The sequence below is a fragment of the Hyperolius riggenbachi genome, chromosome 10 (genome assembly GCF_040937935.1).
Source record: "Hyperolius riggenbachi isolate aHypRig1 chromosome 10, aHypRig1.pri, whole genome shotgun sequence".
NCBI lineage: Eukaryota > Metazoa > Chordata > Amphibia > Anura > Hyperoliidae > Hyperolius > Hyperolius riggenbachi.
Window position 1 is genome coordinate 123,394,754 of NC_090655.1, and position 25,276 is coordinate 123,420,029.

The 25,276-nt window shown below is 43.9% G+C and overlaps 1 protein-coding gene across 5 annotated transcripts in view; it reads left to right on the forward strand.

Moving 5' to 3' along the window:
• WNT8B (Wnt family member 8B) overlaps positions 1–25,276 on the forward strand; it is an 84,424-nt gene that overhangs the window by 48,136 nt on the left and 11,012 nt on the right. For 3 of the 5 annotated variants that reach the window (XM_068255646.1, XM_068255648.1, XM_068255649.1), the window contains exons 2-4: positions 16,178–16,211; positions 21,171–21,309; positions 21,739–21,954. In XM_068255646.1, the coding sequence (XP_068111747.1) occupies positions 16,178–16,211; positions 21,171–21,309; positions 21,739–21,954 (389 nt within the window). Of the gene's footprint in view, positions 1–9,488; positions 9,543–16,177; positions 16,212–21,170; positions 21,310–21,738; positions 21,955–25,276 lie in introns of those variants that run through there. The other 2 variants (XM_068255647.1, XM_068255650.1) reach the window with 2 other exon arrangements.

Here is a 25,276-nt window from a genome sequence, read left to right on the forward strand (position 1 = left end):
GTTCCTGCAAAAGATCAGTTCCTGCAAATTGTATTCATAGTCTAATATATCTGCAGATCCCATACACACAGACATTCATCTGCAGATCAATCATCTGCAGATCTGAAAATCCATTCTGGTGGATCTGATCTGCAGATGAATGTCCGTTACAGTAAACAAGGTGTGTATGAGATCTGCAGATATCATAGATGATGAATGCAATTTGCAGGAACTGATCTTTTGTAGATACTGATCTGTTGCATGTGTACAGCATCTTTGTGTACAGCATGTTGCTAAGATTTTTATCTGATGGAGAGTTCAGCTCAATAGAATAGACTGTGTAGATATGCTCTCATACTACATGAAGGGTGGTAAGATTGGTCTGTGATCTTTCATTTTCCAAAGACTTTTATCTGATGTGTGTATCTAGCGTTAGTCCTCTGGCTTCTCTGTACTGTAATATACATGTTTGGGTCAGCAGTAGAAGGAGAAAGGGGGGGGGGGGGGCAATCTGCAAAGAAACTTGGATCTACAGTGTAAAATGATGAAAAAAGGAAATAAAATAAATTTTAAAAATTACAGTAAGGGCCTGTCTATGCTCATGCATTTTTACAATAAAGGTATATCAAACTGCTGTAAAATGTGCACATAAAAATGCATACACTTTTGCTTGCATTTTTTCTGCTTCACAAGAAAAAGGCATATTTATAACTACAGTATTCTGGGAGTGAAAAGGGTGGTTACATTTATACATTGGGGGCAGCAGTAATGCGGACGCGGAATCGGCCTGTAGTGTATGGGCAGCGTCGATGAATAGACAAATTTATCTCTAATCAGATTAAATTAGAGATAAATTTGAGCCTATGTGGAATCTGTCGATAATTGTCAGGTCTATGGCCACCTTTAGTATTACATATATTTATATATACACATATACACATATACAGTGATGTGAAAAACTATTTGCCCCCCTTCCTGATTTCTTATTCTTTTGCATGTTTGTCACACTTAAATGTTTCTGCTCATCAAAAACCATTAACTATTAGTCAAAGATAACATAATTGAACACAAAATGCAGTTTTAAATGATTGAATGATGACATTTTAAACTCAAAACCTACATGGCCCTGTGTGAAAAAGACATTGCCCCCTGAACCTAATAACTGGTTGGGCCACCCTTAGCAGCAATAACTGCAATCAAGAGTTTGCGATAACTTGCAACAAGTCTTTTACAGCGCTCTGGAGGAATTTTGGGCACTCATCTTTGCAGAATTGTTGTAATTCAGCTTTATTTGAGGGCTCTCTAGCAGGAACCACCTTTTTAAGGTCATGCCACAACATCTCAATAGGATTCAGGTCAGGACTTTGACTAGGCCACTCCAAAGTCTTCATTTTGTTTTTCTTCAGCCATTCAGAGGTGGATTTGCTGGTGTGTTTCGGGTCATTGTCCTGCTGCAGCACCCAAGATCGCTTCAGCTTGAGTTGACGAACAGATGGCCGGACATTCTCCTTCAGGATTTTTTGGTAGACGGTAGAATTCATGGTTCCATCTATCACAGCAAGCAGCAAAAAAACCCCGGACCATCACACTACCACCACCATATTTTACTGTTGGTATGATGTTCTTTTGCTGAAATGCTGTGTTACTTCTACGCCAGATGTAACGGGACACGCACCTTCCAAAAAGTTCAACTTTTGTCTCGTCGGTCCACAAGGTATTTTCCCAAAAGTCTTGTTGGCAACCATTGAGATGTTTTTTTTAGCAAATTTGAGACGAGCCTTAATGTTCTTTTTGCTTAAAAGTGGTTTGTGTCTTGGATATCTGCCATGCAGGCTGTTTTTTCCCAGTCTCTTTCTTATGGTGGAGTCGTGAACACTGACCTTAATTGAGGCAAGTGAGGGCTGCAGTTCTTTAGATGTTGTCCTGGGGTCTTTTGTGGCCTCTCGGATGAGTTTTCTCTGCGCTCTTGGGGTAATTTTGGTCAGCCGGCCACTCCTGGGAAGGTTCATCTCTAGCTTTTGAGGTGCTTTTGGTCTACTTCTCTGTGTCAGATAGCGCCTATTTAAGTGATTTCTTGATTGAAACAGGTGTGGCAGTAATCAGGCCTGGGGGTGACTACAGAAATTGAACTCAGGTGTGATAAACCACAGTTAAGTTATATTTTAACAAGGGGGGCAATCACTTTTTCACACAGGGCCATGTAGATTTGGAGTTTTTTTTTCTCACTAAATAATAAAAACCATCATTTAAAACTGCATTTTGTGTTCAAGTATGTTATCTTTGACTAATAGTTAACGGTTTTTGATGAGCAGAAACATTTAAGTGTTTGATGAGCAGAAACATTTAAGTGTGACAAACATGCAAAAGAATAAGAAATCAGGAAGGGGGCAAATAGTTTTTCATATCACTGTACATTCATATTCTAACTTTATCCAGAATAATTTGCCTGAGTTTATATTTTTTTCAGCCCTGAACTGAAGTATTTATGTTTTTACAGTTAACCTAGGAGTACAAGGGTATATTCAGCAAGTACAGTATGATGACTGTAAAAAGTTTTTTGTTTACTGTAAATAAATAGTTTTTTAAAATTGTCACAAACGGACTTAAATAGATGAAAAGCAATAACAATTTTCATTGGTCTGAATAACTTGTACCATGCAGTGTTGAAGAATGTATTTTTACACTTTATCTATGGAAATGCTAACAGTGTTTTAAGTTAAACACTGGAGTGTTTAAATGATGTAAACAGAATCTGCTCATATGATGACATGTTTATCTGTTTGACAAGAAAATAGGGTTTTGGTAAGAAAGTGTACAGTTTTGACTAATGTGGTCCATTTTGCACATAATCTGAGGTGTTGTGCTACTTGTGTGTGGTGTTGTGAAAATTGTGTGAAGTGTTTTGAAAAATTTTACATTTTTTTGAAAATTGTGCTTAAGCAATTGTAAAAAACTGTAACCGCTTCCCAATGGTGCAAATTGAAATGTACCCCCTGCTTGGGTCGTAAATATACAATGCTGCCTATAATTATTCATACCTCTGGCAAATTTTGACTTAAAGTTACTTTTATTCAACCAGCAAGTAATTTTTTGATGAGAAATGACATAGGTGTCTCCCAAAAGATAATAAAAGGCATTACTGTGGGGAAAAAAAACATTTTTCAGCTTTTATTTACATTTGAGCAAAAAGTGTACAGTCCAAAATTATTCATACCCTTCACAAACTGTCCCAATCTGTGGAACAATCCAAAGTTCTATTCCATTTCAAATACTCCAAGCTGTTCTAAAGCATCCTAATTGTGCTGATTAATTGGGAACAGCTGTTTTAATCAACTCAACAGGTGAAAAACAGCAGCTCTCTGCAGTTGGCTTGTGGACAGTCATGGCTAAGACAAAGGAGCTCAGTGAGGACCTGTGGCTGTGCATTTTGGCTGCTCACAAGTCAGGAAAGGGCTACAAGGCCATTTCTAAATGTTTTCAAGTTCCAGTGGCTACAGTGCAAAGTATTATTAAAAAATACAAGATGTTCCGCACTGTGGAAAATCTCAGAGGACGTGGCCAGAAGCCAAAAGTGACACCTGTGCTCGCGAGGAGGATAGTGATAGAGGTGAAAAAGAATCCAAGGATCATGACCAAGGGCATTCTGGTGAATCTGGACTTTGCTGGTGGCAATGTCTCATGGCAGACAATCCAACGGACACTGCACACTGCATGGATGCAGACCAAGGTGGACGCCACTTCTCCAAATAAGGCACACAAAAGCTCGCTTGGCCTTTGCAAATGCTCATCTGGACAAAAAAGAAGACTTCTGGTCTTCTGTGCTATGGTCAGATGAAACAAAAATTGGATTGTTTGGCCACATTGATGTCTCCCTCATTTGGCGTAAAAAAAGAGAAGCCTTCAACCCAAAGAACACCATCCCCACTGTCAAACATGGTGGTGGGAACCTAATGCTTTGGGGTGTTTTTCAGCCAATGGACCAGGGAACCTAATCACAGTAATCGGCACCATGAAAAAAGATCAATGCATGAGGATTCTCAACAACAACATCAGGCAGTCTGCAGAGAAACTAAGTCTTGGGCACCAGTGGACATTTCAGCATGACAATGACCCAAAACACACAGTAAAAGTGGTGCAGAAATGGTCATCACTCCAACATTAACGTCTTGGAGTGGCCCAGCCAGATTCCTGACTTGAATCCAATTTAGAATCTGTGGAGGGAGCTAAAAGTCAGGGATTGCAAGAAAACCCTCCAACCTGAAAGATTTGGCGCTCATTGCTAAAGATGAATGGGCAAAAAATACCTGTGGAGACATGCAAAAAGCTGGCCTGCAATTATAGGAAGCATTTGATAGCTGTAGTAGCCAATAAAGGCTTTTCTATTGATTATTGGGAAGGGTATGAATAATTTTGGACTGGACACTTTTTGCTCAAATGTAAATAAAATCTGAGAAATGTTTTTTGTTTTTTTTTCACAATAATGTTTCTTGTACACCGTCTTATTATCTTTTGGGAAACACCTACAGTATGTAATTTCCCATCCAAAAATTACTTGCAGGTTGAATAAAAGTAACTTAAAGTCAAAATTTGCCAGGGGTAATGAATAATTATGGGCAGCACTGTATGTATGCTGCCCGTGTACTGGGCGCAGGGTAAGCCAAATGACTGCTCACCCTGCTGCTGCTCAAATCCCCGGTGGCGCAAAATGGCATGGCTCATGCCATGGGCACCACAGCACCATGGGCGCCACAGCACCATGGGCACCATGGCTGCCCCCTCGTGCTCCACCACCATACTGAGGGATGCCTCTTTGGTGTTTTATCTGCTCTTACACTGGAGGACATCTCTCAATACCTGTTCTGGGGGAGGGGATACTAATACTGGGGGACACTTCTGCCTACCTATACTGTGGGAATACTTGGGGGGATACTTATACTGGGGCACACCTGCCACTACCTATGCTGGGGGGTAATTATACTGAGGGACAACTGTCATTACCTATTCTGGGGGGGGGGGGTACTTATACTGGGGGGACACCTCTCACCACTTATGCTAAAGATAGCTACTTATACTAGGAAGGCACCACTAACTACATATACTGGGAGGGCAACCTAAACTGGGGGCATACTATACTGGGTAAACTCTTGCTGCATATACTGGGGTGCTGCCGTTGGTTACTCAGGGCCGGTTTAAGCAACAATGGGGCCCCAGGGCAAAATAAACCTGGGGGGCCCCCCCAACATATACCCCGGAAAAAAAATCGGCATTAGGGGACCTTTTTTGCAGCTGGTATAACAGGGTGTGAAGTTCCAATCGGTCAGAGCTCCACATTCTGGCTATCCCAGCCTGCATGGGGGCAAGGGGTTAAAAAGTTTCAGGAGGGGGGACCCCACATAATTTAAAAAAAAAAAAATTCCCACACTCTAAACATAAAAAAAAAATTGGGAAGATAGGAAAAAATGCCAGGGATCTTCATACAGCCATATTGCTGCTGTATAGCGATCCCTGGCCAAAGCGCTGCGGCTGCGTATAGACCCCCTGGAAACCCCGTCAGGAAATTCATTGCGCTTTCGTTTGATGCATGTAAAATTACACTACCGTTAGGTTTGCTACTAAAAGTGACATTTACCGCATTTAAAAGTATACTTTTTTCCTTCGAAACTTTTAAATCGATTTTCTCAAAAACTATAAGGTCTTTTTGAAAAATTGTTTTTTCCTCTTATTCCTAATGATCTCTTTAACATATCCTGCAAATTTAGGGTTTCTAGCATTTAAGGTGGATTTGCTATTAACCACTAAAGTCGGCAGATTTTTAAATGTGTATTTTTTTTTTCCTTTGAAACTTTAAAATCGATTTTCTCAAAAACTATAAGGCCGATTTGAAAATTTTTTTTTCCTCTTGTAGCCACTGGGGGCCCCTACAAGCTCTGGGGCCCTGGGGCAGCTGCCTCCTTTGCCCTAATGGTAGCGCCGGCCCTGTGGTTACTTATACTTGGAGGGCTCACTCTAGTAGCCTATACTGGGGGCGACTCAAATCATTACCTTTGCTGGGCTGGAAGGGCAACCTAAACTGTTTGATTACCTATACTGGGAGGGCTACTTCTGGCTACCTATACTAGGGGGAGACCTCTGGCTACTTATACAGGGTAGTTAATTTTAGTGATCTATAGCTCTGATTAACAATTCTGGGGGGGAAGGGGGGCTAATTCTCACTACCTATATTGCAGAGCACCTCTGCCTATCTATACTGGGGTGGACACATCTGGATATCTATACTGGAGGGACACCTATGGCTATCTAATACTGGGGGCACGCTCCCACCACTGCAGCTCAGTTGCCCTGCTGTCGGTATGACAGCAGAGCTCCATGAGCCAGTCAGGATCCGATTTCATTGAATCCTGTCCCGGTGATCACTGGGAGCCAATCTCATTGGCTCACACTGATCACAGGGTCAGGAGCCAATGAAATCGGCTACTGGCCGGCTCACAAAGCTTTGCTGTCATAACGAAGAACAAGTGAGCTGCAGTGATGGGAGAGAGGCACGTTTGGCGGTAGTGGGGGGTCTGTGCAGCGTGACATGGGTAGGCCCTGTTTTTTGTACATTGATCACAGGGTCAGGAGCCAGTGAAATTGGCTACTGCCCAGATCACAGAGCTTTGCTGTCATAGCAATGGCAGAGCAAGTGAGCTTCAGTGATGGGAAAGCGTCACGATTGGCAGTAGTGGCAAGTATGTGCGTCGTGACCTGGGTAGGCCCTGTTTTTTGTACCAGCGGTCTCTGGTCCTTAAAGTGATTGTCCAAGCTAGATAAAAAAAAGACCCACTTACCTGGGGCTTCCTTCAGCCCGTGGCAGCCGTCCTGTGCCCTCGCCGCAGCGCCAATGGCTCCTGGTCTTCTCCTCTAGTTCAGCCGACCTCGCCAGGTTGGGTTCCGGGTCGGCTTCTTCTGCGCCTCACGGTGCGGGTCACGTGGTCCCTCTGACGTCATCAGAATGGTACTGCGCAGGCGCAGAACTACTATGCCTGTGTATTACCATCCTGATGACGTCGGGGAGACCACGTGACCCGCACGGTGGAGCGCAGAAGAAGCCGACCCGGAACCCAACCTGGCGAGGTCAGCTACACCAGCAGAGAAGACCGGGAGCCACCGGAGCTGCGGCGAGGGCACAGGAAAGCTGCCACGGGCTGGAGGAAGCCTCAGGTAAGTGGATATTTTCTTTAATCTAGCTTGGACAATTCCTTTTAGGGGCCAGAGACCGCTGGTACTGAAGCGGTTAAGATGTGATAGAAAAGTTTTTTTTTTCAATTCTTCTCTAAACAGAATGAGGCATTTGTGACTACATGGATGCAAGGTGTTAAATCTCTGTTTCTTAATGGACTTTGCAGGCATGAATCAGCGTCTGACTCAATTAATGCTTATAAAGAAATCCTGCTCTCAGGTTGTCATCCTTATCCCGCTGTTAACTCTCCGAATGCCTCTCATTTAGTTCACAACACCCACTCCACAGCAGTAAGACAACCTGAATATAAATTGCCAATCAAGAAACAATTCCAATTTATTTTAACTCTGATCAGATTGACCAATTGTTTGATTTTTTTTTTGAAGAGGGATAGGGAAGGATTTGATGAATTTTATGCCTAGAAAGATGTATATGGTTCTGGTCATCGGACCCTGTTCCCAGTACCCTGTACCTTGCTTCTGTATCTGATTCCTCGGTAACTGACTTCCTACCTGCCTATCCTTATTGCCTACTGTCTGTATCACTTGATATTCTGATTCTTGGACTGTTTGATGATTCTCCTGTGTCCTGATTTTGCTTATATGTCTTATATGTGCCTGTACATATAGTGTATTGTATGATCATTGCTGCTACATATTTCCCAGTGTATATATATTGTGTGATTTTTGTGTATTGTCATTGTATATATTGTGTGATTTGTTCACTTGCACATATAATTATTGTATATATTAGATTAGTTAGTTAGTCAGGGTGGTTAAGTTTGTGCACCGTGTGTTTCTGATTGTACGATTGTATATATATATTATATTGCAATCAGATACTGCGCTCACCACCCTAAACAATCACCCGGCTTGCAGCTCACTGTCAAGAAGAGAAACCAAAGTCCCTCTCACAGCGATAAAATCCAATCACAGCAGCGCGTCCGGAATTATCTCCAATGTATTGCCTGTTTCGCCAGCCTAGGTTAAAAAGGAGATAGAAGCATAGCGTGTAATCCTTTAACACTAGTACACCCTGTGTCAACACACACACTGTGCAAAGGATGTTCTATCACCACATGCAGGTTTGGGGGTCACACCCCCCCCCCACGTTTCCCTGCTCACCAAAAGTATGCTTTAAAACAGGCGCATCAGCAGAGCCGGGACAGGGTCCTCCAGCACCCAAGGCTGAGACAGCAAAGTGCGCCCCTCCATCCCTGCCTCCCCAGCCGTCACACACTGATTGCTATTAGACTAAGAGGTGCCACAAGGCCCACAACCTCCCCAACACCTTAATCTCTAGTTATCTGGCTTGCAGTCACTGCCATGTATCCCCTTTTATTATTTCTTTCTGCTTCAAACACAATTAGTAATGACAGCTGAATGAATTCTGCGCCCCCTCCTACACTGCGCCCTGAGGCTGGAGCCTCTCCAGCCTATGCCTCGGCCCGGCCCTGCGCATCAGTAATCACCAGCAGCTAGATCTATAAAACATAATAACATCCGCCTCTCATGGCATAAAATCTTCTTTAATAAGGATAAAAATTCGCTAATATACATGCGTACCGGATGGAAATGTAAAGAAAGCGCATCTCACAAGGACATAGGCCGCCCTCCAGGCTTCCCCGCCGCAGCGCTAACTGTATTCGTCCGTGGTGTAGTTGAAGGAGCGTGCGTATCCAGATGCTCCGCCCTTACAGCGAAAATCAGTTTCCGCCGCAACTGTCGCTAGTCCGCGTGGGTATGCAGACTAGCGACAGCAACCAGCAGGCAATACCTTGAGCTTCCGGTGGGGGGAGGTACATCAGCGACAGCTTCCTTCGCGTCAGTTGCCAGGTCCCTACGCCGTGTGTATGCGGAGGGACCTGGCAACGAGCTGTCGCCGGCCTGTGTCGCACACGCTCCTGTGTGCTAGCGACAGGCCACAAATGTAGCCCGTGAGTATGGGCCATAACACTGCTACTGCCTATAGAGCGCGCCCTAGTGGCTGCTGCTCTGGCACTTTGAGTCCGCCAGGAGAAAAGCACGATATAAATGTTATTTGTCTTGTCTTATCTTGTCACCTAAGCCTGTCAGGGCGTAGTTTTCAACTTCAGTATTCGTTACAGGACCCGCCGCCACCTCTGATCACACCACTCTTCTGCCACTGCAGCTCACTACTGTCGCTATGACACCAGAGCTCCATGAGCCAGTCAAGAGCCAATTTCATTGCCTCCTGACCCCGTGATCAACGAGCCAATGAAAGTGACTTCTGACCAGCTCATGGAGCTCTGCTGTCATAGCAACAGCAGGGAGAGTGAGTTTCAGCGATGGCGCTAGCATCGGATCCGTCTGATGTGTCATCGGTAAGCCCAATTTTTTCACCAGCAGTCTCTGGTCCTTAAGGGGCCAGAGACTGCTAGTACTGAAGTGGTTAACTTGTGTAGCCAGCACAATAACACTATAACCATCATTTCAATTGATGCTAACCCTAATCTCTTTTACGATGTCTTAAACTAAACTTACACTAACCAGCATGTTCACTAAACTCACTAACCTGCTAAGATATATGAAACTCGCATTATGCTTAACACTGACTAAAACATACACTAAAACATACACTTCAGCCCTCCCCTAGCCCTAACTTTATCTGACATTCTTGACTCTTCAAAAAAAGTCATGAGACCTGCCAGCATCAGTAATGAGGATACAGTCAATGGCATAATTATAGGGGATGCAAAGGCTGCAACTACACTGGAGCTTCTGTACCTGAGGGGCCTCCTTCAACTTCTGTATTAACTCTTTATTGGTGCTAATCACCTTTTCATGTGTTTTATTGGTGCTAATCACCTCTTCATGTGTTTTTCACAAGTGGTAATCATTAACAAATGCTTTCCCTTCTCCACTTACAGCTCTCTCACACATTGTTTTTTCCTTGGCAGGTTCGGTGCTCCATATCAATTCTTATGTATATAGCTAGGGATGGTCGGAATTGCTGAAAATCCGCTTTCCGCAATTGCCGATTACCGCTACTGATTCCCTTTTCCGCTACCGATTTCCACATTCCAATGCGGATTTTCTCTGTAATCTCCGCCGACTTTAACATCGATTTTCTCTAAAACTTCAAGGTCTGTTTGAAAAATTGTTTCCCTCTTCCCACTCTTCTGCTTCCACATTTTACATTACAGACAATGGGCGCCGACTGTAGAGGTTAATAGCAAAGCCCCCAAAGGTGCTAGAAACACCAAATGTTCAGGGTATGTTAAGCAGAAGAGTGGGAACAAGTGGAAAAAAGCATTTCAAAAGGAACTTGTAGTTTTTGAGAAAATCAATGTTAAAGCCAATGGGTACCGCTAATAAAAAAAAAAAGTCAGATACTCACCTAAGGAGAGGGAAGGCTCGGGCCTAATGAGCCTTCCCTCTCCTCTCCCGGTGCCCACGGTGCTGCGCTGGCTCCCCCGTTCGCGTCCGCCGCCGCAGGGACTTCGGAGGTCTTAGGGCGCTCGCGCATGCATAGTATGGAGCGGCCGCGTCCTCGGGAGCCCGAGTGCTCCCGAAAGCTTCCGAAAGCTCCCTTCGGTATGCGGAAGTGGCAGTATTTGACCGAACTGGTCGAATACTGCCACGGGGGATCCTGTGCGGGACCGGGCACCAGGAGAGGAGAGGGAAGGCTCATTAGGACCGAGCCTTCCCTCTCCTTAGGTGAGTATCTGAATTTTTATTTTTTAAACCGGTAAACATTCACTTTAAAGTCAGCGGAAATTTCCACGGAAATTTCCGCGATTTCAGTGAAAATCCGCCTACCGCACTTGTATTACCGATTTCAGAATTCCGATGCGGAAATGCAATTTCCAATCAGAAATGTGGAAATTGCATTTCCACAGAATTGGAACGAGCATCCCTATATATAGCACTTGAGTGGAACGATGCAAAACTCACACCGGGACCCAGGACCACAGTTATGTAAAGCTTTCTAGAGTTCACTGCTGAGCTAAAAGCCACAACTTTGCCATCAGTCTCTTGTTTTTATCATCCTAAAGTGGTCTCAGGCAACTGATTGCAGTCAAATGTGCGGATATGAGTGATTTCTTACATCCTTTCTTGACAGAGACATGTCTGTGTCTGTACCTGAAGTCAGTTGGCCTAGGGTGTTCAGTAGGTACCCATAGAATGAAAATTATATTTTGGGGCATAAAGGAAAAGTATCTTCCCTCTATGCATTCCATTCATGCATAAAGGGAACCTAAAGCGAGACTTCCATATTTATTTCCTTTTAAACAATACCAGTTGCCTGGCTGTCCTGTTGATTTCTTTGGCTGCAATAGTGTCCGAGTCACACACCTAAAACAAGCATGCAGCTAATCTAGTCAGACTTCAGTCAGAGCAGCTGATCTGCATGCTTGTTCAGGGGCCGTGGCTGAAAGTATTAAAGGCAGAGGATCAGCAAGACAGCCAGACAATATGCATTGTTTAAAAGAAAATAAATATGGCAGCCTCTATATCCCTCTCACTTTAGGTTCCCTTTAAAGAGTCTGTGCAGCTTTTTGAACCAGTCATAATATAGCAGGAAATGGACAAGTTTTTTTCCTAGGTAACATTTATCACCTTATCAATAAAATGTCTTTCAAACAACCAGCAAGCAAGAAAATACTCTACTACAGAGTGCTGAAAAGTTATTTTAAATAGAGATGGCCCAAACGGTTTACATGCGAACTTGTTCGCACGAACAACGCGGGTTCGCGTTCGTGTCGAGATGCAAACATATAGCGAGTTTGACCCGCCCCCTATACTACATCATTGGGCTAAATTTTGACCCTCTACATCACAGTCAGCAGACACATGGCAGCCAAGCAGGCTGCACTCCCTCCTGGAGCCCCCCCCCCCCCCCCCCCCCCCCCCATTAAAGGCAGCAGCATTGGCCATTTTCTCACTCTGTCTGCTGCTGCTATTGTGAGAGAAGGGAGAGACATTGGAGAAATAGGGAAAGCGATAGTTAGGAGGTCTGTTAGCTTGCTCCTTGCTGATATTTGTTGCTGAAAAGCACCACAAATACAGCTCCATTGAGAGCTAATGTTCTTGTGATGTGTTTTGTTTTTTTTGCGTGGCCCACTGACACTGCATATACAGCCCTGTCTGTCACAGCTGGCCCTTGCTAATTGCTATAATGTGCCAGGCCCAGCACATTCAGTGCATACTGCACCTGTGTGACTGCACATTGCAGTATACCACCAGCAGTCAATGCATACCTTTCACTGCATCTGTGTGACAGCACGCTGTTTTATATACCAGTCAGTGCATAACTTTGAACTGCACCTGTGTGACTGCACATTGTATAATACCACCAACAGTCAGAGTTTGGTCTGTCAGTGTGAAGCAGTACACTACTTACACAACCTGCTGATCCATGGCTACACACGCAAGATGTTTTCAAGCACTTTATGCCTCCAGTTTAGAAATGCAATGTGATTTCTGCCCTTTAGGGATTATAACTCTGCTGTGCGTCAAATCCGTAATTTTCCCCGGGACGTTTGGCGTGTATCCCACTCCGCCATGCCCCCCTCCAGGTCTAACACCCTTGAAACATCTTTTCCATCACTTTTGTGGCCAGAAACAGTGTTTGCAGTTTTTAAAGTTTGCCTGTCCATTGAAGTCTATTGAGGTTCGAGCCATCTCTAATTTTAAACAGAAGGTGAACAATGTTCCTAGGAGAAAACTTAGTAGAAAAAAATGAATTGAATAATGGTCTAAGTATTTTGTTGTTTTATTTGTTATGAGAAATCTTACAAGATTATGCCAGTCAAAGGCTGCCATCAAGGAGTTGTACAGTGTTGTTGAATTCATGCATTGGTAATACGACTTTCATGTTTATAGTTCTACAGCAGTGCAGTTTTTATAACTCCTGGTAGGAAGACCCTGACCTAGCATGCATAACCTTTGTGTAGGTTCTGTAGTCAATAGGGAAGGTAAAAAGCAATCAGTAAATAGCGTTTTTTTGTTTTGTTTTTGTTTTTTTGCCATCAAAGCCAACTAATATTTGTATATCTGAACCTGGAACAAGGGCAAACTATGTATTCATTTTGAAAAAACTAAATTGCAGATTAGAAGAAACTGGTTTTAGCATTACAACCTTCTTACCCCTCCTGAGATTCACTCCACTCCAGGTGTGACTGGCTGTAGAGTTAATAGGATTATGATAATGTTGACTAGTCACCAATCTCAATGTTTTTCCACATGGCCTTTATCCCTTTTTGTCCTCTGGTATCAGAGGTAGCCTCTTCAAATTAATCCTTGAGTATCCTGTTTGGTTCTAAATACTTAACAGGAATAGAGCCTTTAGCTTTTCCCATCATCAATGCATTTAGCTTGAAGAGGTCACATGAAGTCCTCAGAATAGATTTTCAATGACATTTCACATGGAAGAGTAGAATTATGCAAGTCTGTGTTGCTTGCTCCCCCTTCTTTCAACATCCTGTTTGAGAATAGCCCCATAGAAATGGTTACCAGGTAACCTGAAAAACACGTGGTATGCGTGTCTTCGTTTCAAGCCTTTTCGTAATTAAATGATGTTTGGAACCCAGTTTGAGACAAGGGTTTTATAGAAATGGAAGTGTTGAGGCTCAAATGGAAAGATGTAATCTGTTCTTCATCCAGATTAAGCAAGGACAACGCCGAGCCATGTGGTCCAGCAACAAGCTACAGTGCACAGAAAAGCCTGACCAGTGGCTACTGTGCAAGTACTTTGTATCACATTAATGATGCATTTTTTTCAGTAAAATCCATTTCATCTGAGCATATTGTAAATTATAGTATATTAGCTCTGACTTGGGCTACATGCTGACAGTTTGTTTTATTTTTGTTAATGGGGAGATTGTTATTATTGTTTGTACACTTATGCACTGTAAATATTTTTACCCCTGACGAAGGCCGTAAGGCTGAAACATGTAGGGTGTTTTTGTTGATCACGTTCTCACCATGCTAACATCAGCCTAATGAGGTCATAGGTGATTTTTGTCTGTTTGTGAGGGTTGCAGGTTCATTATGTAATTTCACGGCTTGTGGTCTCTCATTTGGCATATTGGCCAGCCACAGTCTGTCTTCTCATTCTCAGATTGCTAGTCTCAGGTGGACACAGGCACACATTATCACTTGTATGATACAGACCTCAGATGTCTTAGGTACACAGTTGTGACCATACGCCGTTGTTTCTGGCACCTACATGCTTCACCACTATGTGTACAGTATCTGTCTTCTTTTGTTGCCCCGGTCCATTTTAGATTTATATGATGACATTAAAAGTTATGTTTTAATAGTGCGTTAGGGGCCTATCCTTTTGGAACAAGTATTTACTAAATATTTCCTCCGAGTACTTTTTGAGTAGTTGATCATATTGTAAATTATCTGAATTGCAACCCATCGTACACTGTTACTGAGAATTTACCTTCTATATTAATTGATTAACACGAAGGATATGTCTACAATGAAACTTTCTATGTACACAAATATGCAAGTAATGAATTGGAAACATAGTGACATGCCACCAGTCTTAAGATGTGCATTTGCTACTGGGTAGGGTACACATGAGATAATGGCACTGGTTGGGGGGAGACAGTGCTAGGGGTGGCCTTAAGCTGCAGACCAGTGACCTGACCTGGGCTTTTGACCCCACTTAGTCTTCTTTGCTGAACTGCATCCTGAGAAAGATTAACACACCTGCCATGTCTTGTTAAATGAACAAATAAAGCACCTCCTTTGGAGTGTTCAACTCTGCTATTTTTAAATTTGTGAAACTCATGCTAATGGAACCTAACCATGGGAATTTCTCATGGACATCCCTTCATGTGACCGGAGGCCATTGCATGAAATTGTTTGCATCGTATTTGAAATGTATCACTGAATACCATTCAAGTGTGCTGTAATTATTTGCCCCTTTGAAATTAGTCTGCAGTTGGCTGTTTGAAAGGCTGTACATTTCTGGAGCTTAGATGTACAGTGGCTAAGAATACAATTCACATTTGTTTTGCCAATATTTTTGTTTTGAGTGGATTGGAAAGCAATGTGGACATTTTGAGCTTTTAATTCTGTCTGTGTTATCTTCTTTCCTTGGAAGGCGTTTTGGACCTCTGTAGCTTTATCTTGGCTCTAGGTGGTTTTGGAGGAATACATTTGAAAATGCAGTGCGCTGATTCAAGCACAGTGTTAAATGGGGAAACCCCCACCCCCGGTAAATAAGCATTTTATTGTGGTAGTAGAATGTCGGTACATTTACAGATATTCTACAACTTAATTAATATAGTGAAATATTTGCCTATTGTTCGCTATGACCTAACCTCTCTCTATCCTGACACAGAACCCTCCACCCAGGTAATTAGTAATCCTCCCCCCAGGCAACTAATAATCCCCCCCCCCCCCAGGCAACTAATAACCCTCCCTCCGGCAACTAATAATCCTCCCCCGGGTAACTAATAACCCTCCCTCCGGCAACTAATAATCCTCCCCTGGGTAACTAATAACAGCCCACCCCTGCAACTTATGACCCACCCTATCCCCAACACAACAACTAATAACCCCTGCAGCCAAAAATGGATGCCCGCTATGGGAACTTCGTCTACCAATAGCACACTACTATTAACTGCTCCATCTTGGAGACATGTAGGCCCATATTCAATTCTTTTCCGATTTCATTCAATATCGTCACTAGCAATTTTAGTGAAGGGTGAAGTCAAAATACGTCTAGTCATATCTCTTTGTAGACTATTATTATTATAATTATTGATTTATATAGCGTCAACATCTTCCATGGCACTATCTTCTTCTCTATGATAGTTTTTATCCATACAGTACTTTTATCCATACAGTATGGCTACAGACTTCTACATATATATTATATGAATTGTGTGAGTCACTCCACACTAGACAAGTGAGTGAAGAATTCCTGGCATGTCTTGGATGGGGAAGCCAAAATTAGTTTCTTTCAATTAATGGTTTGCTCTGTCTCTTGCAGGTCAGTGAACAATTTTCTGATGACTGGTCCCAAGGTAAGAGACATTCCTTTGAAGTACATTTAGACTATGCAGAATGATTTCTGTCTTGTGTGAAATCTAAGTTGCATTTTGTAGCAGGGTTGGGGCTCATCCTATGTTAAAGTGACTCTTTGACATGCAATGTTCTATGTATTATAGCAAATATTTAAGACTATGGACATTGTTTACGTGTTTGGGGCTTTCTGTTTTAGAAACATAACATTTTTTTTGTAAGTAAACTTGGACACTGGGCCTCTCTGATAACATAGAACTACAGTATATTATTTAGCTAAATAGGGGTATAGGATTCACAGAGATGAGTAAGCAGATACAGTGAGGATCAGAGAATTGCTATAACTACTGTATATAGCATGGGGATGCCCACACACTACTCAATTGCTCCAGTAGAGGCATAACACTATCTCCCAGAACCCCAGCAGTCCTGAGGGGCCCAGGGGGCCCAGTCCTGAGATGCAAAGTAGCGAAGCAGCTACATTGAAAATTAAGTAAAGAGGACCTGTTCTGCTACCGGAACAAGGTCCAGTATGAAGCTCCGCTGCCGCACTACTCTGGATGGGGGGTGGTTTTGTGGGCTGCAAGCACATTGAGGGGGGGGGGGCACACACATAGCAGCACTATGTGGGGGGCATGGATACGCATGGGCACCGGGTGCAACTGTCCAGTCCCTGCAATCTGTGGGTATCCAAGATCTTGCCCTAGCATGGTTCTTCTCCTACCTCTCAAATCGCTTCTTCAAGACCTCTTTCAATGGTTCCTCCTCAACCTCCATCCCACTCTCAGTTGGGGTCCCCCAAGGCTCTGTTCTTGGTCCCCTGCTGTTCTCCATTTACACAGCCTCCATCGGGAAAACTCCTCTCCTCTCTGGGTTTCAACTATCACCTATATGCAGATGACACCCAGATTTATCTCCATACCACTGACCTCTCCACCACCACCATGGAGAAGGTATCCTCTGGCCTCTCGGCTATTTCATCCTGGATGTCTGCCAGGTTCCTAAAATTAAACCTGGATAAGACTGAACTGCTAATCTTCCTGCCCCGTGCTGCTTTACCCCCACTGACCTCTATATCACTGTCAATAGCACAATCATTCGTCCAACCACACAAGCCTGCTGCCTGGGTGTCACCCTGGACTCGGCCCTCTCCTTCACCTCCCACATCCAAACCGTAGCTAGGGCATGCTATTTCCACTTACGAAACATCTCCAAGATCCGGCCTTTCCTGACCCCAGACACTGTCAAACTCCTTGTCCATGCCCTCATCATCTCCCACTTGGACTACTGCAACTCCGTCCTGTCAGGCCTTCCTCAAAACCACATTGCCCCCCTACAATCCACCATGAACGCAGCAGCCAGACTCATCTACTCCTCCCACTGCTCTGTATCCATGACTCCCCTACGCAAATCCATTCATTGGCTTCCAATTCACTTCAGAATCAGCTTCAAGATCCTATGTTTGGGCATACAAATCCATACACAAGTCCTGCCCGATCTCTGACCTGGTCAGCAGATATACACCTGGCCGTCCACTTCGCTCCTCCAACAACCTCCTCTTAACCACCCCACGCATCTCGCACTCCCATACACGACTACAGGACTTCACTAGAGCTGCCCCCATCCTGTGGAACTCTCTCCCACTGCCCATCAGGCTCGCTCCCACCTTCAACACCTTCAAAAAAGCACTGAAAACTCACTTCTTCAAGGAGGCCTACATCAACTCAACACTGCCCTAATCCTTTCTGCCAATAACTTCTTGCTGCACCCCCTCCTTTTGTGTCACCAACCCCTCCCTCTAGATTGTAAGCCTTTGGCAGGGCCCTCTCCCCTTGTGTATCACACTTGACTGTGTGCACTTTACCCAGAATTTGGAACTTGTAATTTTTACCACTACCACTCCAGTTTATGATCTGGCATTGTACTACTATCTGCATTGTGTTGTGTATCTTATTGCTATTACCTGTATTGTTGTATCTATTGTCTATTACCTGTATTGTTCTGTCACCCCTGTTATCATTGTCTGTAATCCTATTTATTGTACAGTGCTGCGTAATATGTTGGCGCTATATAAATCTAATAAATAATAATAATAACTGCTTGTTAAAAATATTGGTAACTTAGATTACCAATATTTTACTATGCACTACCCAGCACCCATTCTTATTTAAACCCTCCACCTTGTGCCTATAAACCAATACCCTTATCCTAACCTTATCCCCGCCAATAAGTGCCTAAAATCATCCTTGTAACCCCAGCGCCCAATTTATCGCTAGTTGTAACCAATCATCTACAACCATTGATTCCTATGTAGCAGCCAATCTGCTACTAGCCACAATCCATCTAATTTGCGTACTAAACTCACAGCTTGGGCACCTGATTTATGATAAATAACACAGGTGTCTATTACATGTCTGTCAATCCCTGCACCCAAATAACCTGATCCGTAAAGTTTAGGCACATACATATGCACAACCATTGTTGCTTGTTACAATTGTAGCTCAACTGTCAGGGCCCTTTCACACAGGCGCGGTGCGGCTAATTGCCGCACTGCTACCGCAGCCTAATGAATCCCTATGTGCAAGTTCACACAGTACTTCCCACATTGCAGTATGCTGCGCCAGATGCGCCAAATCTAATGCTGGTGCAGAAGTACGTTACCGTACGGGACCTACGGTGACCTGCTGTGATCTGCATCGGCCCAGAAGTCATGTAACTCTATGGTGGCGCAGGATTTTTTAAAACGACAGCGTTGCGACATCACAACGCGCATGTGCGGAAGCATATTTTTACAATACACTTCCACATACCTGAAGCAGGAAGTGACCGCAAGGGCGTGTCACCATAGCCGGCCTTTGATATGAGCGACCGGAGCGGTCGCTCAGGGCGCCAGTTTCCAAGGGGGCGCCTATAGCTGGTTGCCTATACTGAGGGCACCTACAACTGATTTCCTATACTGAGGGCACCTATAGCTGGCTACCTTTACTAAGGGCTCCAACACCTGGCTACCTATACTGGAGGCACCTAGGCCTGGCTACCTATGGGGGGATGGAGACCTTTAACTGACTTCCTATACTGGGGGCACCTATGCTTGGCAACCTATATTGAGGGCACCTACACATGAGATCCTATACTGGGGGCACCTATACCTGGCTACCTACCTATACTGAGTCTGAGGGTGTTTTAGGGGGGGAGGGGCACACTGCGGCTGTAACGCGTGGTGCAAATTGTCAGTGCTGTGCTATCATTCTATAGGGGGGGGGGGCGGCTAACTGTCCCACTGATTGTTTTTGTTAATATTCCTGAAAGGTTCTAGCCTTCATTTTTAAGTGTATTCAGGATAATGCACTCTTTCCATCCATTCGTGGTTATTAATAGTACTTTTTCTATTATACATACGTGACGTGTCACAGAGATCTGAGCATTTGACATGATGTGTCACAACGTGAAAAAGGTTGGGAACCACTGTTCTAGGAGATATCTCAGGAGAAAAGGGGAATTGCATATGGGCCTGTGTGTGTGTATACGTGCGTGCGTGCGTGTGTGTATATGCACGTGGGAAGAGGATGAAGGGGGGGGGGGGCACAAAACAGGTTTCGCTCAGGGTGCTGTGAAACCTAAGGCCGGCCCTGAATGTCACTTTCTGCTTGGCTAGTGGCCAGAGAGAGAACACCGTGTACTAATGCGGTGTTTCCTGAAGGCCTGTTTTTGCCGGTGCGGCGGGTGTAACGCATCGCACTGCTGACGCTGGTTTGCAGCGTGAAACCAGCCTCAAGGCAACACTTAAGCCTCATCTACACGCGTAGATGAGGCTGCGATCCGACGGCTCGATTAGCCGTCGGATCGCCTCTTCCGCATCCCCGTGCGTGCCCGCCGCGTTCCCGCTCGCCGCGCGTGCGCCGCATTCGATCCCCCGCTCGTCCCCGCCGGCGCCGCTTATCTTCTGCTCGATTCCCTGCCATTGTCCCCTCGCGGGGAGCGAGCAGGGAATCAGCGGAAGCAAGATCTGTCCTGTCGGATCTTATCAATCGAGCCGCATCAGCGGCTCGATTGATAAGGAACATCGCGGCCGCATCTACGCGTGTAGATGCGGCTTTAGAGGAACAAGCACTATACAGACACACCCAGCTACAACAGTGGTTACTGTTAAATGGAGAAGGGAAGGGAGACATGGAGTGGTGACAGTAGATATGCAATCTGCTTGTCTGTCACATGTTGGTTTGGCTTAGAGATCTGGCATGCTGTATCTCTACGCAACATAATGTGACTCCTGTACACACTCTAGATTTTCAGTCAAGATGGCACTGACCAGCAGAGCCGGAACAAGGTCCTCCAGCACCCAAGGCTAAGACAGCAAAGTGCACCCCTCCATCCCTGCCTCCCCAGCCGTCACACACTGATTGCTATTAGACTAAGAAGCGCCACAGGGCCCACAACCTCCCCAACACCTAAATATCTAGTTATCTGGCTTACAGTCACTGCCATGTATCCCCTTTTATTATTTATTTCTGCTTCAAACACAATTAGGAATGACAGCTGAATGAATTCTACGCCCCCTCCTACACTGCGCTTTGAGGCCGGAGCCTCTCGAGCCTATGCATCGGCCCGGCCCTGCTGACCGGTCACCTTGGTTGGGTTCCTTTAGCGCGCATAAATGCCTTTAGTGCTTACATGTTACATGTGCTCACAAAATCCATGTAAAAAAATGCAAATTAGATATGAAAGCCGTAAAACACACTGAATATGTGCAATAAATTGCAACTTATTATTGCTTATTTTTCAGATCACCATTTCCTACTTTTAGATTACATGCTGTGAATTCACTAACATAATGTTTCAGATCCTTTTGTGTGCTGTTTGCTGGCTCTAATGGTTGACTCTTTGTATTCTTCTCTTTCGAGCCACCATTGTCTTCATTGAGTATGTTATTTTTAATTTTTTTTTGCTTGTTGTTGTTGTAGGCCTACCTTATCTATTCAAGCAGTGTGGCAGCTGGTGCACAGAGCGGTATAGAAGAGTGTAAATACCAGTTTGCCTGGGATCGGTGGAACTGCCCAGAGAGGACACTGCAACTTTCCAGCCATAGTGGCCTGCGTAGTGGTAAAGGTTTTTTCTGTAATTATTTTTCACTATCTTGGATGTCAAGTTTTATGTGTTATATGTTGTTAAACAAGTCAAACAACACCCATTAAATAACTGATTTAGGAAAATGTGAGGTATTGAATTCCTTCTAACATTGTACTGGCTTGGGCGAAAGCATTTTTTGTGTGGCTTTGAAAATAGACTTTCCTTGGATGAAGTCTGTTTTGGTTAGCTCAGACTTTGGCGGTTCTTTCTTGTGTTGGTTTGTAATGTCTACTCAGAAGTGTTTGGTCCAAACACCTGACCACCTTCTCTTGAGGGATGCCTTATGGTTACATAGGGTCCACGTTTGTTTCCAAGTGTCAATCAATTCAAGATATATAAATATATTCAACAAAATTGGTTGGGGTTTAAATCCCTCAATTTCCCAAGTATCCTCTTTTCCAGACTGGAACCCCCCTTCTACGGGATCTTCTACTCCAGGCAGCAGCCTCTATGACACCGGGTCTTCCTCTCCAGTCTGGGGCATTCATTACAACAGGATCCTCTTCTCTAGACTTGAATCTCAATACAACAGGACGTACTTATCCCGCCTCCAGATCCCATTCCCGCCGAATTACCCACCACCTGGAGTTTCTCTTTCTGCAGGATTCATTTCTCCAGGTTAGAGCTTTCATATTTTTCATGGATCCAATCCTTCAATTTAAGCTTTTTTCCAGATTCCAAACTTTCACACAGCGATTTGTCCATTTCTGAATTCACTTTTTGGTTTTAACTACTGTAAAACTGATACCTCCATAGCTTAGGTTTTAGTATCAAAATAAGGCAGTGGCCAAGAGAACATGCTGTGTTTACAGTATCCATTCTGCCTTTTTTGTTTTGATTGACACTTGAATAAAGTAGCATAGCTCAGTAGGCCTTAGTGTTTTTGTTAGAGATGATTTGGCAAGAGACAACCTTCTTCAAGTTGCATTAAATTCATCCTTTTCTGTCTCTCTTTTATTTTACTACATTCATACGGGCATTACAATCTGTGATTCTGGTGAATCTTCTAAAGATGCTCAGCTACAGCCAAGTGATGTGTACTGTTCTATGCAGGGAGGAGGAGGGATGATAGCATGGCACATAATGAAGTGACTTATGCGGGTGGGGTAAACACCCAGCATGCCAGTTATCCAAATGAGATCAGGGTAGCAGTTGTACACATGCTAGATTCTCAATAAGATCCAAATGGCCTCCTCAGCCAAATTCCCTCCAATATTTGTATGAGGCTCAAGTCTTGCCCAGCACTCCCTGTTAAAGTAAACTGAGCACCTGGAAGCTCCTAAGTTCAAACAAAGCACTCACTAAGGAAGGTTTATAAATAATGTGGACTTTTGGGAGGTAAGCAATAATTCACTTACCTGAAGGAGATTGCTCTGTAGCCCCACTCCTATATGCAAGCCTCCATCTCCTCTGTCCCTGTATCAAAGCTCTAAGTACCCGCAGTGATGTTATGTGGCCAATGCATGCCGGGAGATGTAGTTCTTACATGTGATTACATCTCCCAGCCAGGAGGTGTATTCATACACATTAATGAACTACATCTCCTGGTATGCATTGCGAAAATCACCATGGGTTCTATGGTACTGTGGCACAGGGGCAGAACTGATGGAGGCCCCGATATAGAAGGCGAAGCCTTAGGTAAGCAAATAAATGCGCGCATGCACACACACACACCCCAAACCCACACCATTTAAAAACCTCCTTTACAAGGAGGTATGTTTGATAAGTTTAAAAAATCTGGTGCAAAGTTCCATTTAAGGTACTTCACACTCTTAAGGGCTGAGAAAATTGAGCGTCTCTAGAGGGATCCATCTGAAAATGGCGCCTGCGAATAATGGTGCATGGTGTTGCCGCTAATCCGTTTGTTCCTTATCGCTATTTAACGTTAAAGCCTTATTGTTATTTAGCTCTGTTTATTTTATTGAAAATTAGCGTTAACACACAGAACCCTCTCTGTACCTATCCCTAGCCCCCCCCTGGTGGTGCCTAACCCTAACCACTTCCCTGGTGGTGCCTAACCCTAAGACCCCCCTGGTGGTGCCTAACCATACGCACCCCCCTGGTGGTGCCTAACCCTAACACCTCCCTGGTGGTCCCTAACTGTAAATCTCCCCTGGTGGTGCCTAACCCTAAGACCTCCCTGGTGGTACCTATCCCTAAATCTCCCCTGGAGGTGCCTAACCCTAACCTTGACAGTGCTACATTAAATCCATTCACGGTTTTGCAGTTAAATAACGTCTGCAGTTTGGCTTATGTAGGTTAGCCATTGAAAAATAACGTTACTGTGCGCAATAACGTCTGCTGTTTGGCATATGAACGGCGCATATGAACGTTACTGTGTGCCTTTGTTTTCTTATTTTTTCCCTGTGCGCCATTATTATGCAGTACTAACGATAACTAGCGATAAGCGTATCTTTTTAATGCAGCGCCATTTTTATGCATAGGTGCTGTGCGCCCTTATTCACTTATCCGTATCTAGAGGCAGCCCTGGAAGGCCAGCCCTTTAAATGTCAGCAGACTACAATTACTACAATATAAAGTATTAAATAAATGGAACATTATACCTGTCCAATAAATGTCTACAAATATAATATGTTGGAGATGGAATGCTGGGGTGGGCTCTTACGTGCAAATCTGGTGCTCATGCCCTAGAATTGCTAGCTTTTGCCAGAGGCTCGAGACCATATTATAAGTAAAACTTGAACCTAGCACCTGCATCCTTGGGTGAGTGTGAGAGTTTGTTGTTCCCTGGCTAAACTGGTGGATGCATGAATGTACATTCCTTGAGTTAAGGGTTTAGAAGTTCAAAAATGCACCAAATTCAACTGTGATGCCAAAATGTGTGCTTGGGTGCTGAGCGGCAAAGGTTAGAGTAGGGGTACGTGCTATGCAAAATGTGTGCATGGGTGCTAAGAAGCACAGGTTAGAGTCAGGGTACGTGCTATGCAAAATGTGTGCTTGGGTGTTGAGAAGCACAGGTTAGAGTAGGGGTACGAGCTATGCAAAATGTGTGCTTGGGTGCTGAGAGGCACAGGTTAGAGTCGGGGTACGTGCTAAAGGAAACATCTTGATGCGGGTGAATTGGCACAATGCAATATACATTTACAATTTGATAACTAATGTCCTCAAATTTTAACAACATTAGTGTTCTTTTTTTTTTAAACACAATTTAAAGAAAAACTGAAGTGAAAACAATGTAATGAATAAAATTACTAATTTTTTTACAATATTAGTTTAAAAATTATTTAGTCAATGTTTGCCCATGTAAAATCTTTACTCTCTGATTTGCATTCTGAAATGTATCACTGGTGGAGACGTCTTAAAGCGGATCCGAGATGAAAAACTAACTATAACAAGTAACTTGTCTATATCTCTTATGTACAGTTTAGATGGTTTACACAGCAAATCTGTCTGCATACTGCTTTAATAGAATATGATTATTTCTTCCTGTGATACAATGACAGCAGCCATGTTGTTTGTAAACATTACACACAGGCAGGCTTATCTGCACCATCAGCACACAGACTGAAAAAAACCCCAATCCCCCCTCCTCCTCCCTCCTCCCCTCTGCCTCTGACATCTCTGGCTAGTAATACCTCCCCCTCCTCCTGCCCAGACTGAGCTCCCATGAGCCCTTGCTACTGTCAAGGCTCTCTGAAAACTGTGGTGGGGCTTATTTAGTTTATAGGGAATTCGAGTATTAAAACAAAAACAAAAAAATATTTGGCTTGAGGAATGCCCTATAAACTATAGGAAAGGACCACAATTATGCAATGAGTAAAAGTTCATCTCGGATCCACTTTAAGTCCTTCCAGGTACAACTCTGTGAATAATTTCTTTACTTAGAGTGCTGAAGCCAGTGCAAAATATACCTATTCTCCCCTATAAAGAGAATTCCACATGGCTAAACAGCCTAGGCTAAGCATCACTGAGAGGACAG